This window comes from Diplotaxodon limnothrissa, linkage group LG4 (genome assembly GCF_057381915.1).
Source record: "Diplotaxodon limnothrissa isolate DT_005_m linkage group LG4, D_limnothrissa_male_GT1.1, whole genome shotgun sequence".
Lineage (NCBI taxonomy): Eukaryota > Metazoa > Chordata > Actinopteri > Cichliformes > Cichlidae > Diplotaxodon > Diplotaxodon limnothrissa.
This window is the reverse complement of record NC_140599.1, coordinates 24,906,616-24,925,685: the sequence shown is the minus strand read 5'-3', so window position 1 is coordinate 24,925,685 and position 19,070 is coordinate 24,906,616. Positions and strand designations below refer to the sequence as shown.

The following is a 19,070-nucleotide window of genomic DNA, read 5'->3' as shown; positions in this document are numbered from 1 at the left end:
GAAAATACACAGTATAGCTACATAGGAGCAGTGGATTGTAGGCATGTGTGTGAAAGCATAAAGCTGTGCATGCAGGTGCTGAAAAAAGGCCTGAATTATGGGGAATATGAAACCAATTCTTCTGCAGCAAAACAGATTCAGCGTTCTTGTAATAGAGCCTCTGTCTGGGTTGATAGAAGAAGCTTGATTCTATAAAGATGAGATTTCATTTCTTCCTGGAGAAAACGGCAGCAGAAGCCTGTGTATTGCAGAGAGAGCCAGCCTTTTCGGTTTCACATACAACAGCTATGTTTTTCAAATACAGCTTACACATTTAACTCCCCTTCGAATGTCACACGGGAAAATATGTGGATGAAAGGAAAAGCTGGAGAAACAGTATTTGTTTGGTTGGTCGTAACGTATGGACGGCGAAGTGATCCGACCAACAGATAAGTGCTTATTCACAGCCAGTTCTCACTGCTGGGAGGAACACACAAATCAGCCGCGCGTAATCAACATTTGTTTGAACAGTTGTGTGAAAAAGGAATAAAATTAACGATAAACAGTCTGCTTCTGATCTAGTCTTTGAGATATTCAACCCACTCAGGAGAAATCTGTGAGGCCAACTGTGCTGAGACACCAATATGAGTCACATGGCATTTTGGCAGAGGCTGTGAAGAGTGTAGATTGGGGAGCAACGACTGAGGAACAAAGAAAGTCAGGTGACTATGTGTCAAAGCTATTATTAGGTGGTGTCATTTTAAGGCATTTCAATGACTAGTTTTCACGAAAAGGATGAAAATAATGTTTTTTAAAAATATTTTCACATTTAATTGGAATTTGAATTGAACTAAATTACTTTAAAATAAAGGTAGATTCATTGATTTTGACCCATTATTTTGTTTTTTCTGTCTTTTGTCAGAATACTACAAATATTGAACTGCAGAATTTCACATTTGTAATAGTTTTCAGTTTACCTCTCGTGAAAGCCTAATTCAGAAAGTCTGGCTTTCTTTCCATCTAATGAAGGGGTAATTATTTCATGACTTCACAACTAATTGTGCAGACCCTTAAATATGTTACTTTGTGAACACGCAGGGGAATGCAGGGGGGATCACCCATAAGTGAACCCATGAGCTCTGAGCTGTGATCAGGGAGATGTAAAAGCAAGGATGAAGGGGGAGGAAAGAGCGAGAATAGAGGCGTGCAGCTGGGCCACAAGATCTATGGAAAACTCTGGACAAAAGCACAGGAAAACTGGGAAGGCTGGGGCAGGTCCTATGGGACAGTCACAGGCCCAGTGAGGGGAAGGCCTCCTTACTCTTCATGTAACTAAAGAGAACACAGTTTCTTTGTCTATGGAACTGAAATCAGTTTTTCCCTCCAGGTCAGAGAGCACGCACATAAGGACGGCTCCAAGTTTTGTTTGTGGTCTGAAAACCAAGACAACTACTGTGATGGAGAAGTGACAAACCGTCAGGAAACGAGGCAGAGACAGGAGACAGAATGTCTAAGTGGGAAAAGATGAGAGAACTGAAAATAAAACGAGAGGGCACAAACTCGGGTCGGTTCAAGAAAAAAAAACTTCTTTTTTTGCATAATTGTTAATGTTTGTTTTTGCCTTTTTCTAAGCGAATATGCTTCACCACATATTAGGCTTGCAGACTGATGCCTTTCACTATAACTGGGCGTGATCAGCCGGGAACCATAAAAGACAGGCTTTACATCATTTTCCTTGGCACACTAAATTTACAAGCTCTGTCGGCTGGCAAATGGGAGGAAAAGTTGGCACCGGTGTAACAAGAAGCAGAGGAAGGAGAAAGGGAAAGTTAAGAGTTACAGAATCAGGTACTTTTAAATGTGCAAATTATGCCTGGGTTAAAGCCACATTATTCACAAAACACACAAAATCTTCCAAGCAGTTACTTAAAATCTGTTTGTATTAAACATCTATATTTAATATTTAAAGAGATGCATGACTGGCACATTTTGGACACTACTCAGCGTTGGTCTTTCAAGGGTTCAGTCTCATTCCAAAGAAAAGAGCATTTCCACCGACTGTGATCCACCTCTTCCGAAAAAAGGCAGTAAAAAGACAAGTCACGGGAGTCCAAAACACACCCTCATTTCTGGGAAAGCTGCTGGAGTGAGTTTGGTGCATGGTATGTGATGTTGGTGGGACTGCGCTGAAACTGTCCAGATATAACTGTGTGCGTGCAAATCAATTCAGGGAACTTGGGTTTAGCAGTCTGGTGCACAATGAGGATTCAGAGCCTCTGGGTATGACAACCAGCTGTGCCAAAGATAGAGGGTTAGGAGGGGAGTGGGCCGGGGGAAGGCTTCCTATTTAAAACAGCACTCTCATTGCTGCTGTAATAGTGCTGAGATACTATATCAGTCAGGGTGTTCCTAGTCAGGCCGACCCTCTGGCCTGACAAAAAGCTGGGGAAAAGTAAACAGACACTATGCAGTCCTGCAGTCTTTGCAGCAATGTGGACTAACAACAACTAAAAAGGGGGATGTAATTTTAAAGCTTCTGCGAAGAGACTTCATTCAAAAAAAAGGAAAAGTTATTATTTATTAAAGAGCAATCCTTTTCTGAGCAACTAAAGAGTTTACATTGTTAAACTGGAGCGTACCTGCCTCTTTGGCATTATGCCCTAATCAATACACAAGTAGATATTGGACATTTGTATGAGATATTCATTGATTGAAATTTTTGTTTCCGATCCAGTTCGCTTTCACTTAATTTCCTGTTTCATTTCAGTTTTTACTGTTAAAAAATGTCTTTGTTTAGTTTTTACTAGTTTCGGTATTACATTTAAATTTAGGCCAAAATTCGTGGGTGTATTTCTCATATGCAAGATGTAATACGTTAAGAATATGTATTAGAATACCCATGTCATGCTGCTGACTCACAGTCATGACATCCCAGCTGCATTATGAATCAACCGTCCTCACGGCTGATGTGTTTGAAATGTGTTTTGTAGCCCTAATTAGGTTATTTTAGTTACCTAAAACACTGTACACATCCATTTCTAACTTCTAAATTGCAGTATTTCAATTAGCTGAAAAAGGAAGCAAAAGAAATTGGACATTATCTTGTGGTGAATCCTTCCTGCTGCTGGAGGATGAAAGCAGTTTAATGTATTTTCAATCTGGATGTATCAATAAGGCAATATATGGCCTTTAGCAAACGTTAGTTAGCTATCTAACAATCTGTTTGATTTTAGTTTCTGGATCATTCTATCGTGGTGACAAAGGGATTATATTTTGGTTTGGTTAACCCACAGGTTTCTCAAATCTTATCCAGAAGGCCCTACTTCAGAAGCCAAAAAAAAAGTTCACGTGCAAAACACCTTACAAGATTTTATCAATCATTAACATTACCAAAGGATCCAACCTGCCTTTATTTGTTTAGCTTCTGTAAAGCTATTATGTTCATTCAACTTCGTTTCAATTCATATTTTTCTCTTGGCTGTCAACACCCCACCTGCGGTGGCTTTGTAGAGCACATTAATCTAATCATAGTTTTTTCCAGTGTCCGTTTGAATGACCCAAAATTGACAACTAAGGTTTCTGTCCAAAAAAAAGAACTGCATAAGGAGCGAACGGTGCAAACTGACAATAAGAAAAGTGTGTTCACAAAAACTACATTTTGTAACCAGTGACAAACAAACTGGTTGAGACAATAAAAGCATTCATCATTTCCAACAAGGAGCAACTTTATTGGTTGGTTTCCCACAAGTTCACTATCACGTTGCACTGCAGTAACTGAACCCTGTGTAAGCTTTTAAATAGTCAACAGATTTCAGCCAGGGAAACTTCCCAGTTGCAACATACGATGTCTCGAGACATCAGGTAAATACTGCATATTTATTGGTTTATACACAGACACACCCTTTACGAGCTCTTCACACTCTTAAGAGGAAGATTAAAGGCCAAGGAGCCATTGCTGCTTGTCTCCAAGCACTGGCCTTCTGGGAGAAAGAGCAAACCATTCCCACCGCCCTGGAAGTGAGCTTTGCCCTGAGGTTAACCAGCCTCAGACGCCGTGTCAGTGATAACACAAGCTAGGAAGCCAAAAAAACACCCTGTAACTATCAATCTGACATTTAAAGTTTTCGTCTCTGTTATGTTGAGTTCAGCCAAGTAACTCTGAAAACAACTCCGGCAACACGTTTTTAATTTACAGCTTTTTTCCAAAGCAGTACACCTGAGGTTTCTAGTAAATTCTGTGAATACCAGTTCATGTATGGCTGTCATGCTCATGACAGACGAGGTGCTGACTGAGAGAAGGGCAGGCTGGCATTCTGGCAAATGGAAGCCCTGAAGGCTTAGAGGTAGACCTGAAATAGCACTGCCGCTGCTGCATGCAGCATTACATCACAACTAACTTCATCGTCATGGCTGCCACTGCATCACAAAACCAATGAGGTATCATGGGAAGGGGACAGCAGCGCCTGTGACTCACGCATCAAGTCATAAACGGGGGAAGAACTCGGACACTGTCTATTACTGTACCTGGTGTAATGTAATTCCAAACAAACAGCAGCCATTGGATGCGGATTCATACAAACACTGCACTTCCTATATAATTACATTTTGTGCACCACTACTAATACATGTTATATTCTGTTTATTGCTCTGAAAACAAGGCTGGATGTATCAGCTTACATTCCATGCTCTAAAGCATACTCTAGAGGCAGTTTTCTCCCACAAATATCACATGATTTGACATGCAAGGAGGGGGGGGGGAGAAAACTCAGTGCTTCTTTTTGACAACTTAGTTAAAACCACATCAAAGTCAAAAAGGTACGAGCTGAGCAAGCGCCAGGGAGGGAGACATCAAACATTGCCTGTGAGCTCTCTCACTAGCAAGCAGACCTGACATGCTTTTAAGCTAATGTGCGGTTGTGGTAGCAGTTGTAACCAATATATTTAACGGGAATGCACATGCATTGTTTGGAAAGCAGCAGAACAAGTTGGTTAACATGTTTGACTTCTCTAGGTAATGCTGCCGTGCCCCTGATTCATACACCGGGCAAGCAGACAAAACTGTTGCAGCTTTCGCACAAAGCAGACGCTTCCTGAGATGACAGGTATATAAAAGTCTCAGACAAAAATGTGTGTTTCAGCTGCACAACGGTTAGACATCAATCTTTTATGACACTACAATACATCTTTAACTCCATACGCTGGTAGGGAGGTCGAGCATTACAAATCTCTTTGAATTTTGTAGAAGAGAGTTTAAGAAAGGATACCAAACCTGTGAGGTCATACATCCTGCCGAGTGTTTTAAACTTGGGTTTTAATATATTTTTCTGATTTAGAAAAACAGAAGATATAGAATAACCAGGATGAATATCACTGCTTTAAAGGTAGCTTAAGCAAAATCTAAATCCTCTCTGCGTTTTAACAGAATTTTAACATGTGAAAGTTTTACATGAAAAGCATAAGTATTACATTATCTTAAAATTTAGAAGTGACAATATTTTGGGATAATAATAATAGCATGCAATGCTTTCTAATAAACACACTAATAAACAGCTGGGCTTCCACTGCAGAAACTCTGGACAGGTGCTAGGTAGAGGCAGTAATTGCTTCTTATTGCTGCTTTAAGCCTTTTATTTAGTAAAATTATTTAGCAACATCTTTAGCTGCATCTGGCTATGCCCCCCAGCTTTTTAGGGCTGCTCAGAGGTATCTTCTACAGAGTAGGCACTGTTCCCTGCAAAAGTATCCTGAAAAGGCCCTAAAGGGACATTTTTCTTGCAATCAGAACATGTGCATAAATATGTGCATATATGAACAGATTTAACCTAGCAGCCTCTACAGTGTGCACTATCTTGCTATTTAAACATTAATTAAGCAAATCAGCAGAGCTATTTTGTAGCAGGTTAGGAATTAACCCCAGCTTTAGAATGCCCAGTAAACAGGATTGTGAAGTGAGCCACTTTCTGACTCGTGATACAGATGTGTGTGCTGGTGAAACAGCCTGAGGTTATTTTGAGAAGCATGTGCTCTGCACACATGGAACTGTTCAGCCCAGTGACGCTCATTTCATTTGGACTCGGAGAAAGCGCAATCCAGACTGAAAATGACCCACAATCACAGAGAGTACACTCAAAGTTCGAGAACAGGCAGATTTTAGAGTTCAGAGGGGGGCTTTCAGGAAATCTCCAGCTTCTTTGTAGTCTTACTGAAAACTGCATCAGCCCATTGAAAGCGCATCAAAGTGAGCCCGCTGTAGGCCAGATAAGTGTGTCCTAAATGTAGATACAGCATCTTGAAGTGATTATAGGTCACACATAAAAACATTGCCAAGTTGCTGTTGTTATGCTTTGAGATACACAGGGAAAGATATCTACTGAAAATGGCAGTGAATGAAGGCTGATAATATCAATCACTGAGTGTAAAATCCTGCCCCGAAACAGTTTTGAACACCATGAAGCAGTTATACAGGATTGTACACTTGGCTAGGCTGATAGACAGATAACATACTGTGAGTCATGTAGGCATGACTACACCGTGGCCCCCTAAGCAGCCCTCTGCAAAACTCACATAGCAGTTGGTCAACAAAAGCCAGACTGAATGGTCGACCGGCCTCACCACAGCTACTCCCAGCTCCTTCCAAGTATCACATGGACATACAAACACACAAACACAGACACACTGGGAATATTCTCTCCAGGGTCCAGTTGGAGCAGACACAGAGGATAGGAATGAGTGCCACTATCACACATCGGGAGGTTGCTTTATTAGTGTGATTACATCACCCAGAGATATGATCCCCCCCTCCTGCTCCATGTGATCAGGAACACTGGGCACACAAACCAGGCCATGTGCTCCTATGTCCTGTCTGCCAAAATAACTCAGCAGTTTCTAATACAGTATGTCTATGGTTTCACTTCAGTCTGCCCAGGTACTGTATGACAGAGGTGCACATACCCTTTGTGGATGTCAATAAGAGTGCAGTTTGTTAATAAGTTTGCGCTGCTTGCGCTGCCATCCTGGCAGAGCTCCGGACCGCTGATGAGTCAAATCGAGACATTTAAGTGTCTGCTCCATGGGTATGATTTTGAGAAACGTGTGCCCTTCTCTTGAGTCACACTGAGTCACAGTGTGTCTGTGCATCACAAAAGCAGCAATTCAACAGAAAACAAACATCCAAAGACAAAATAATACTTTCAGGGTGCACAGAGGCTGAGACTGGGGGGTGGAAAGAAAATACTGTTTGCTACTCTTTCCTCGCACCCTTTACCCATGAATTATGTACCATTTATGTGCACCCAGTTTATGATGATGAGCAAGAGGAAGAAAGGGTGATATGGGAGGAGAATGACAAAGATAAGGTCAGGTGGGATTCGATGTGTGCTGTGTTGCATGATTATCCACAAAACATTTATGCTACATCTATAATTCAGATGAGGCTGGGGCTTTCTCCCAGTGATGAGCCTACAGCCAGATTAGATAATCTAACCAGATGTTGAAATGGAAACCACCTCGCCTTTGGCTCATATGAGTCTAACGAGAGTAATATATCCTGAATTTGAGGAGTTCAAGTACAAAAATAAAAGTAATTCACCTTTCCAGACTTCAAGCTCATTTCACACCCCATTAATTCCACTTCAACGCCTCTTTTACTATGTAGGTTAGGCTGTATCACACTTGTTAAGCAGGTGATTGGGCAAAAATATAGACCAATTATTGGCTGCTGTTGGAGCACTTTAAATAGCCCACTTTCTCTATGAAAACTCCACAATGAGTGCAAAATGGCAAAGCACTCCGTAACCTAACCGATGCCATGTTTACTACAGCCAACCCGAGTCTGAAGGGTTCCTCTGTGGATCAATTAACTGACCAGTAATTCAATCGACCGGATTGAGCTCGTTTCCACCGCGGTCACGACGCGTGAGCGCTTCCTCCGAGTCCTGCCTTCCGTAAGGGCGACCACACGAGAGTGCCACGATATAATGTCTCAACTTACCCTTATAACAACCGGTTCAGTTGATTTCCAGCAGTGGAAGAAGAAGAGAAAAAATCCGATTCCACTGATTTTTCCACGGGCAGCAGATAAATGATTTGTCACATCATCCTGACAGCGGTGCGGCGATTAACGCGCTTCTTTTCTCACCCCGCAGATGGGTTTTCTTTCTTTTTTTCTGTTATTTTGTTTTATTTTATTTTTTTAAGCCAATCCCAGTGCTGTAGTATTCAATCCGGTCACTCTCGATCCCAAGAGCAGCTGAGGCAGTCCAGGATGATTAAGTCGAAATGAGGCTGCCGTCCGGTTCTCTGCTACAGACGGAGCATTCCCACACTGCTCCATGGATCGACCCGGGGTAAGTTTCCTCCTGGCGGTTGTAGCAATTCAGTTTGGTAGAGAATCAGCCCCGCCCTGGGCTGAAGACGGTCTGTAGAGAAGGCGAGCCCGTCAAGATCACCAACCAATCGGTGTGTACACAGGGAGGCGCTGCTTCTTCTCCAGACGGGGTGACTAAGCGATATCCTCAGCCACAGTGGGGTCCAGTGACTGAAACCTTTAACCCTCATCTACAGTGAGACGGGGGGACCATGACTGTTATAGTTATGAGAGGCATTAAATTTCACGGTAAATGGCTGTGGCCAATTAAACAATAATAATGCTTTCATATCAGTTATATTGATGTGTCCCAGTGGAGTGAATGAAGGAAAACCCACACAGACTGTAGTTAAACACGTCTGCAATAAACCACAGTGAGTTTTTAAAAAAAAAAAAAAAATCACAGCTCGTATTAATAGTTTTTGATAATTACACGAATTAACCTTCAGGATTTAACAGCACATATCATAGTATTTTGAATCTTTATCAGCTAAGATACATAACTTTGGCTTTTTAAGGCATAATACAAACACATGCACACAAAATCCCAGCAATGAAGTGATTATATTAAAATTTCAAGTGTTTACACGAATATCTTCATCCAGTAAATGATTGATTGCACTATGCATGTGAAGAACTGCTCCCACAGACTAAAGACGAGCTACTTGGGCTCAAGCTGTTACAGCACAGGGACCTGTTTGAATTCATTTGAGGTTATGGACTTTGAATACAGGGTAAGACATTTTCCTACCAAATAACTGTAAGGTACTGGTGGCTAAACTGGCCCGCACACACAGAGAATTGAAGTGAATTCTACGTCAAAATGCAACTCAATATGTCTATAAAACAGTATGCATTCAGGATTATTATAGCGGTCATCAAAGCGCTCATATTTATGTAGTTCTAACAACAGTATTTATTTATATTCATCTAAGGCAAACAAGTCAAAAGAATATGAAACATGTATCACAAAAACCTAATTCTTCAGCTTATTGGTCAATTTTTAGACAAAACCATGCTTGTTGCCACATGATGATCATAACACCACATGCTTTCTATGATTATCAAAGCCTCCACCCTCTGCTCCCCTGTGTATATTTTAGTGAAATGATACACTCCTGCTTCATTACAGAGGCAGCAAAGAATCAATTACATAAACAGTACTTCTTTTTTTTATCAACTCGATGAGCATCCACAGGCTCAGTATTGCATCGCTGTCATAAGACTCTGAGGTTGGGTCTGCTGATGTGGCTGACTAAACTCAAGAGGTTTCTTAACTCAAAAGCAAGAAAGAAGGGGGAATTAGCAATGGAGATGTCAACAGTTCCTAATATAAGACAGCAATCCAACTCAAACAGCAAATTATGCTACCATAGATAGATAGACAGACTTTCCTTTACGCTGCAAACTCAGAGATTTAATTTGAGTGACTGAGGCTCCTCATTCAGGCAACCGTTAATACACACTGTTGCTCCATCTGATGAAAAGACCACTACAGCGCATTCCATCCTGGTTTCAGTGAAAGCTCAGATTCACCTGGGAATTTTCTCTAGAGCAGAGATGGATGTTAGGAAGCAGAAAGTTTCTGAGGTGCTGATAAGGGGCACCAAGCTCAGAGCCTTCCCTCAGATGAGGTTTCAGGGCACAAGCATCTCAGGTTCCTGGAAAAAGTCTCTTTCATAGCTGCTTTGATCTGCTTCTTTATTAAGACACTCTCCACTGAATATGGGTATCGTTGCCTTTCTGCTGTTAAAATAATGGAAGACATAATATGGCCCCATTTTATGCTGACAGAGTAGATTACTTGTCTGGATTATGAGAACAAGAGGTTTTTACATTCAACAGGATCCCCTAGAGATCTAGAGGCAACAAATAAATGCTTTTTTTCAGTTTTGGAAAAAAAAGTATTTGGCAGTCAGCCAGCTCCTTTAACTAATTTTAGATTTGTCAGGAAATCAGTATTCACATTTCCGGGTACAGGAAATATGAGTGTGGTTTTCAAATTTTGTAACATCGCCTCCACGTTTCTTCTCATTTATGAGAAATCTGATACAAGGATCACGCTATTTTTTAACCAATCTCTGCATTAACACTGAATTAAATACGTTCAAACACAGTGATGAACCACAGCAGTTTTCAAACACATTGGTCTCACAGCTATTACTGCACAGTATATGGTTAAAAGTATAAAAAGCTAGTTTACTCTCACCTCAACCTTCCACTTCGTCTTGCACCCGGGGGTCTCGTCTTTGCCGGCGTGACTGAGAGCCACACATCAAATCAAGCTCATTCAGAAACGTCCTCCTAAATTAGGCAAAAGATTGTATTCCCACCACAGGAATGAGTTTATCATACTTCAGTGGGTCTTCTACATGTACTTGACTGTAAAAGGGTGGTTGAGAGGCCCCTCAGGACACCCTGATTGATATACCATGAAGTCACAGTAATTAATGGTGAAGTTTCCCCTAGGACCAAGGAGGGTTGAAGCTAGGTCAGAAGCAGCAATTAGGAAGCAGCACAGGATCTGTAAGAGCACTCAAACCCCCCTGTAGACCCATCAATCAGACACAGATAAAAGGGGTAAGCGTGAGGATCATGTTTAACCAAAAGGACATTGTCAGACGGTCCATAAACAGCTTCCTCTGTCTTCAGCCGAGTGGAAAAGCAGAGCAGAGACCATCATTCGTAGCACTACAGGGAGTGTTTTGCTTGTACATGGGTGACATGCTTTATGTTCTCAAAAGAGGCAAAATACAGTTTCCAATCATGCAACTTTGTAAATGATTTTTTTAAATTAATTTTCATTTGATGGAAAAAGCCCATCTGCCAGCATCAGTGACATCTAAGAAATCACTTCACATGACGCTTGCTTTTAGTAGCAGCAATCCAACAAGCAAAAGATCAGGAAAGGTAAGTTAAATGAGTTCAAGTGCTTTGCAAGCATTCATTCACTAAAAGACCACATGACTGCACAAAATACAGAAGTAGAAAGAGGCTGTGGAATAACTCAGACAGATAGGCTTTCACTTTGTGGTCATGTCGGCTACATTTATGTTCACTTGTTTCTGTGATAAGACCGGTAATCTTCCAGGCAGTCTTCCTGCCCTCAGCCTGACTCAACAACTGTTCCCTCTGAGGGCTACAGGTGTGAGCCGAGACGAGGAAAGTTTTATCAGAGTAGGGCAGAGAAAGGTCAGGTAGGTTCAATCAATAACCAAACAGCTCAAAGTTTTGAAAAAAAAAAGGTCTTCAAACTGTCATAGGCTCTCATGTTATTATGTTGAGTCATACAAATAATGAGCTCTACCTGTTGAATGTCTCTGTGGGAATTTTGGGAAAAACTGACAACATCTTATGCGTGATTTAGATAAACAAAGAGAACCTTTGAACTATTTACAGTGATTAGCTAACCTGTGGTTAAGCCTATTTAAGCCGCAGTGGTTATGTTTAAAACTCCACATGTGAGTTCAGAGATGTGGAAAGAGACAAACCTGTTTCTTTATAAACGTTTCTTTGTTGTGCAAGGTGTATGAACTGGGTCTCAGATGACGTGATCCTCTTGCTTCCATCTCCTGATGAGACCTCAGCCACCTGTACAGCACACACACACGCCACACCTCTGCAGCAAACAAGAAAGGAGGTGCATGAATCATTAATTGCTGGCAATTAATAATTAATCCCATCACACACTGAGGATGCAAATACTACCTACCACCTAATGACTCTTGTAGTACTAGTAAGAAAGAATACCCTCCAGTCATGTATGTTATTGCTCTGGAAAAGAAGGTTAATTTATCATGTAAATTAATGAAATTAAATGTTCTATTGGAATTATTTTCTTTATAGTGAACCTTTATCTATCAACATAAAGCTTGTTCTGAAGAAGAGAAATGATGTTAAGAGGTCCATTAAAAATGCACAATGTCCACATTTTTTTAATAACCTTGGTTAAAAGGCTCTCTGAAAACTAACTTAGACTAACACACTGTGAAATGGAATGAGCAGCGCTAAGTACTAAAATCTCTTTCAAATTGATTTCTGGCTTTTTATGGTGCTTAGATGTCGATTATATCATGCAGGCAATACAAATTTAAACACAGACCAAGACCAGACGTAATCTCAGCAATGCCAGTAATAGTTGCTTGTGTTTATTTACACCAACCAACATCATGGCTGTCTCTTTTTAAATCATGACTGTCATATAATAGCGACATGGTGTTACGTCTCAAACGGATACTTAATATAGATAGAATATGTCTTTATTTTCATTCATATATTATGCAGTGTGACACAATTTGGTTTGCAGCTCTGCCGATGTTCAAGTTAAATGTATAAAAAAAATATATAAATAGTAATAAAAAATCTAAAAGAATAACAATCATCATGCAATAGTACAATATAGTATAACATATAAAAATTACAATGCACGAGATTCTGTCCGTCCACATTATGGTAAATGGCCTGTATTTGTATAGCGCTTTACTAGTACCTAAGGACCCCAAAGTGCTTTACACAACATGTCATCCTCCCATTCACACACTGGTGATGCTAAGCTACATTGTAGCCACAGCCACCCTGGGGCGCACTGACAGAGGCGAGGCTGCCGGACACTGGTGCCACTGGGCCCTCTGACCACCACCAGTAGGCAACGGGTGAAGTGTCTTGCCCAAGGACACAACGACCGAGACTGTCCAAGCTGGGGCTCGACCCGGCAACCTTCTGATTACAAGGTGAACTCCCAAGTCTTGAGCCACGATCGCCCCATTATTACCACACCGATGACAGAAAGTATTATTTTTAATATTTTTAAATATTTTTATTACTACTTCAAACTATATTTTGGAATTTTCTTTAAAAGTGTAACAGTTTTTTAGGGAAATTATTTTAATTAAACTATGTAATGGTCTGAGTTTCGCAATGGTGCTACTGACATTCATACCTAAGATATCGTATAAACGTTACTCAAAAATAGAGATATAAATTTAGGAGGCTAGTTTTTTTAGACATCCATTTGATGTAATGTGTTTATAGAGATAGTTATAAACTAAATGTAGTAATGCCAAACTGCTATTGCATACACCCACAGACCATTTTATTAGGTATACATATTTGGCTGCAATGTTATGCAGATACCTGATCTGTCAATCACATGGCAGCAACTCGATGCATTTAGGCATGTAGATATGGTCGTGACAACCTGGTGAAGTTAAAGGGTAGAGCATCAGAATGGGGAAGAAATTTGATTAAAGTGACTTCCAATGTGGGATGGCTGTTGGTGCCAAACAGGACCTGGTGATCTACTAGGATTTTCCTGCACAAAATTCTACTGGATTTAATTTTTTTTAAAATAACCACTTGTTTCAACCAAGGTATGCAGAAGAGCATCTCTAAATTCACAGAATATCAACTCATGAAATGGATAAGCAACAGCAAAGGACGACAACACAGGGAGGTCACTCCTGTCAGCTAAAAATAGGACCAGGTTTCTGATCTGATGAGTCTCAATTTTTCTGTGACATTTGGATGTCACAGAAAATCAGAAAGTCAGAATTTGGTGTAAACAAGCATGAAATGTATTCACCCTGCACTGTATCAACAGTTCAGGCTGCTGCTGGTGATGGTGTAATGGTGTTAAAGCAGCCTACCTAAATATTACAGCTAACCATGTCCCTCCCTTGTGACCACAGTATACACATCTTTCAGCATGACAACAAGCTGTGTCACAAAGCTCAAATCATCTCATCTTGAACATGACAGCGAGTTCCCTTCACTCCACACGTCTCCACAGTCACCAGGTTTCAATCCAATAAAGCACCTTTGGAATATAGTGGAATAGGAAATTTGCATCATGAATGCGCAGCCGAAAAATTCGCACCAAATCTGTAATAACATTACAAAGTTGCTAAACCAAAATCTTGGAGGAATGATTCCAGCACTTTGTTGAATCTGTGCCACTACAAACTGAGGCAGATCTGAAACCATGAGAGAGTTAACCCAGTACTAAAAAAGGTGTAAAGAGTCCAGTGAGTGTCACTTTAAAATAAGTTTACCATTCCCTTAATTAAACACAAACACACTGAATACTGCACATGAAACCCAAAAGATCAATTGCTGTTTTTCATAGAATTCTCGGAGTCATCGTGTAGTAAGCCATTTCGTTCCGGCGGCATTCTGCTCGTCCATCTGCACACACAGCGGAGTCTCTGGTGTTCCTGCTCAGCGTCACGATCGCTGAGGTGGCTGCTGGAATTGACAGTGATCCAGAATGTGGCTGCTATGATTATCAGTGGCAGCAACAATGAAAGCTGCTCAGCCCAAACCGCACAAGCACTGCTGACGGGCAGTAGCAACACAGTCACAGCAAACAATGGTGTTCTCTGGCCCACCAGCCATGACAAAGTCAACAAGCCATTCCAGGAGACTTCTACTGAACATGCTCAGCAGATTTCTGTCTGGAATGTATTCTGGCTCAATAAGTTACTTGAGGTTTCCATTAGAAGCGCAGCCCTTGGATGAACACGGTGATCACAGTGTTGCTTCTTGAGGAAACCTGGAAATCAAACCTCAAGAGGTTCAAGATTAAATTATTGCTTGATCAGCACAAAAAGGAGACAAGAGAAAGTACAGAATATGATACCCAATGACTACCCATGCAAATTTGTCCCAGTCATCTATTTTTGTGCAATGCCACACAGAATCTGTGACCAAATGAGGAAGATGACACTTTCGTGCTTATTTTTCTCTTTCACATGTATAAATAAAAGTCAAAAAAGAAAGGTACATCAAGTCCATCTTTATTAGTTGACTTGCAGTTCATTCCTTTCATCTGCATCATAATAGGCTGATTCCTTTTTACAGCCAGAGATTTGCCTCCACAGTAGCCAAAAAGAAAACTTGTATTTCCCTGCTGAAGTTGTGGTCTGTGGCATGACCACGTCACATACTGTTAGTCTTCCAGAAAGCCGCATGGGCTCAAAACGCCTGGGGCCAAACTGGCGCCGTCAACTTCCTGGGCACAGGCAGTGGAGAGCACGCAGAGTGGTTCTATTTATAACCTCTTATTATCCAAATGAGCCTGAAAAGATAAGGCAGCAGCAGGAAAAGGGCACAGGTTGTCAGGTAGTCTTTCGGCAAAGTGGCTGCTGTGCTGAAGGGCGAAATTCATAATGCACTGTAAAGTCATTTTGTGAGAAAAAGATGGAGATTTGTTCTTAGAGGCAGTCTTATTACCATAGAATTGCTCCATAATGAACAGTCAGTGGCTGCTTAAACATTTTCAGCCCAAAAAGAGAAGAAAACTGCATTCATGAATTTTCTTTCTTTGCAAAACATGTTTATTTTCACATTTTCTTAACCATAAATATTTTTTTCTTTCACAACTGAAATATAAAATAATATAGATGGGAAAATAAAATCTTTCTAGGAGAAAGCCTTGAAGGTTAACGTCTCCCACTACCTCCAAGAAGTGCGCGGTCCCTTTAAGAGATACCAAAACAATCATATCCACTTCCTGTATGCTAGTACGTGAACGGCTTCCATAAGACTCTTTGTATTGTGAATTAAATACTAAATATTGAATAAACGTATTGTTGGGTTTATAAATACACGCCGTCCTACATGTGTTTTTTAAAAATCTGTAAACCTTCTGAATTTACGATAAGATGATGGCAGCGCGAAAAAGAAAGATGCTAGCGCTGGCGGCGGCAACATCTGAACAAACTGTGTCGTTAAATAAACACAACAAGGACACGGAGCTGAAGCCAAAGGACTCACAAACCGCGCTTAAGAAGCAGCCCAGTCAGTGTGAAAATGCTCAGAGTGCTGAGGCGGAGCGAAGCTGTTATTTTACCGGGAATGAGCAGCAGCACAGGCTAGGAGAGGACTTCTTCAAGCAGCCCTGCATCAGTTTGGCTAAAGCCTTCCTCGGCAAGGTAGGCTGATTTCTCACCTGAATTTAACACCTTTGTATGTAAATGTGTGTGTGTGTGTTTTTAAAAGTCAGGAGGCACAAAATGTAGGGAAGAAAATTTATTTTAGTTTAAAATTGTTGTTTTTTTAACTTCACCTTTCAATTTATATCTTAGTAACTGCCTTCTGTACGTTTGAATGTGCCTGATAAACTTACTTTCAGTGATTGTATTTAAGTTGTTAAGCACTGATTCCCATTTTTAACGCTGTCTAACTGTTGCTTATTTGTTTATTTAAACACATATGCTTCTTCAAAAACAAAGTCTGCTAACTTCAGGGATATTAATCTGTCCATAAACCATTGTGTATTTATTTGACCTAGTTTACCTTCTTTGGTGCAAATGAAATTGACAACAGGCGTACTGGAGAGGCAAAAACAAGTCTCCCAAAAAGGGAATGATTTATCAGGTTTTGCTCTTTCCTTATCCAACTGATTTTATTTCTAGTTTTGTCACTACTTGTAGTATGAGACAATACCTGCGACCATTCAGGCTGCAAAGGTAGTCCACCTCTTCCATGATGGCACTTCCATACAAGCCTTTGGAGGTTTATTGTGTCTACCAGCAAAGTCTCAAGAGTGTAAAGGTTATATTTCTGAGCAACCTGTCAGAAACACCCTCCATGAGGGTGGCACAACATACTTCAGTAGACTTTCCATCACACCCCAGAACTGTACAGTTGTGAGCAGAAGTTGCAGGTCCACCACTGAAACCCTGGTTTCCTCACAATTGAGAACAAGTTTGCATTGAGTCCATGTTACTGATATGAAATACTCTGGAGATACTGTGGGGAACATTATGCTGCCTGTAGCATCTTCCAGCAAGGTTTGGCAGTAGGTAATAGCGATATCCTTGCAGGGTCCCAACGACCTTCACATGCGAGCACATCACGGTCCCTGCTTGAAATCCTCAGACCAATTGTTCTTATGCTGGTGCAGTGCGCCCTAGTTATTATTTTATTCCCAACAAGTATAAATCAATAAAGATTTTGAGCTGGAATATTTTATTCATGAAAGTGTGATTGAGGTGTAGTTTTTTTGTTTTGTTTTTTTTGTTAGCAGCAAAACTGGCATGCTGGCAAGCATGGATTTTCTTTGATCGTTCATTGTACACCTCATGAAAATACGTCCGTACCCAGTTTTTGAAGCAAAAGGAATATTTGGCTTAACAGAATAAGGTCAGAGATACTTATTATTTTGCTTTCATAGGACTTTTGCCATGACATTAAAAATAGACATTTGTTGTGGTTTTGATTGTCAAAGTTGTGTTTTGTAGGTAGCATCCTTCAGCTAAATGACAAATCTATGTAACCCACCATCCTGTGGATATAGAGAAAGAATCTCCCTGTCCTTTGTTCCTGCAGGTGCTGGTCCACAGGTGTGCAGATGGTACGGAGTTGCGAGGAAGAATAGTGGAAACTGAAGCTTACCTTGGAGGGGAGGACAAGGCCTCACACTCGGCGGGAGGCAAACGCACCGAGAGAAACACAGCCATGTTTATGAAGCCTGGCACAATCTACGTGTATCCAATCTATGGCATCTACCTATGCATGAACGTGTCTAGTGAAGGTAAACGCTATACCCACCAAAGGTGCAATATGTTTTGTACATTATGTCACTAATTTTGTTCACATTCATATATTTATTATTGTTAACAATGGATGTGAAAAGGCCAGTTTTGATCATTCTTCATTATTACAACATTAAACATAAACAGCAGTTCATGGCTTCAATAGTCGCTGTTTAAAGGGTAAAAGGAAGGAGACAGAGTGGAGCCTTGCTGACTGATGCATATTGTGTGCTGTGTTGCTCAGGGGAGGGTGCTGCTGTGTTGCTGCGCTCACTCGAGCCCCTACAGGGTCAGGCCGTCATGAGGCAGCTGAGGGCAGCCAGACGCAAAGAGGGAGCTCGTCAGCTGAAGGACAAAGAGCTCTGCAACGGGCCTTCAAAGCTCTGCCAGGCTCTAAATATACCACGATGTTTTGACCGTCGAGACTTAGCCTCAGACCCAGATGTGTGGCTGGAGAATGATCCCGACACAAGTCCGGCAAAACCCCAAGATATCGTATCAGCACCACGCATCGGAATAGAGTCCCACGGGGAATGGGCCAAGAAGCCGTGGCGTTTTTATCTACGTGGGCACCCCTCTGTTAGCGTTGTGAATAAAGAGGCAGAGAGACAGACTCTGTCTGGAAATGTCATGAACGATTTAAGTCCCCATGCCGTGAAGCCTGATACAGGACAGCACAATGTCAAAAGGACTTAACAGGAAAATTCCTGAAACTCATCTGATCTCTTTAAAGAGTTTAACACTGAAGAAGAATAAAAATCATACAAATACATGATTGCTTTGTTGGGATGTGTCTCACACACATGAAATTAAACTGTATATTTGTAATTTTGTAGTTTGGAGGCAGTGGAGATTCTACAATAAATGTTGCTTGTTTTCCTCAACCATTTAGTAATAAGCTGCAGCTTTATGGTAGTGATGCAAAGCTGTACTGGAAAGTAGACTGAAGAACTACAGACTCGGTTTGTTAGCATCTGTTTAAAAAAAATGGGGAGGGGGGTTCTGTAATTTGCCTTTACACACGCCTTTCGTTTGGTTTCATCTGTGATTTTTAATAAACATTCACACTTGGGAAATTTCCACCTCAGTGATTTCACAGATGTTTGGCCTGATCTGTTTCCCTCAGAGCAGGAAAAGTCTGTCTGATGTTTAGACTCTTCCTTTTTTCTTTCCACATCAGGTATTCCTAA

At 41.0% G+C, this 19,070-nt stretch overlaps 2 protein-coding genes across 2 annotated transcripts in view; one reads left to right on the top strand and one right to left on the bottom strand.

The window, feature by feature from the left end:
• The window catches only part of rhbdf1a (rhomboid 5 homolog 1a (Drosophila)), a 28,964-nt gene extending 20,647 nt beyond the window's left edge, over positions 1 to 8,317 (bottom strand). Inside the window, exon 1 of the mRNA XM_085352657.1 lies at positions 7,970 to 8,317. The gene's annotated coding sequence lies outside the window, so the exon portion shown is untranslated. The remainder of the gene's footprint in view (positions 1 to 7,969) is intronic.
• A 7,663-nt stretch (positions 8,318 to 15,980) lies between these two features.
• On the top strand, positions 15,981 to 18,576 carry mpg (N-methylpurine DNA glycosylase). Its single transcript, XM_085352655.1, has 3 exons — positions 15,981 to 16,275; positions 17,675 to 17,879; positions 18,125 to 18,576. The coding sequence occupies exons 1-3, from the start codon at positions 16,006 to 16,008 to the stop codon at positions 18,574 to 18,576; spliced, it is 927 nt and encodes a 308-aa protein (XP_085208781.1). The 5' UTR covers positions 15,981 to 16,005.
• Positions 18,577 to 19,070: the final 494 nt, after the last annotated feature.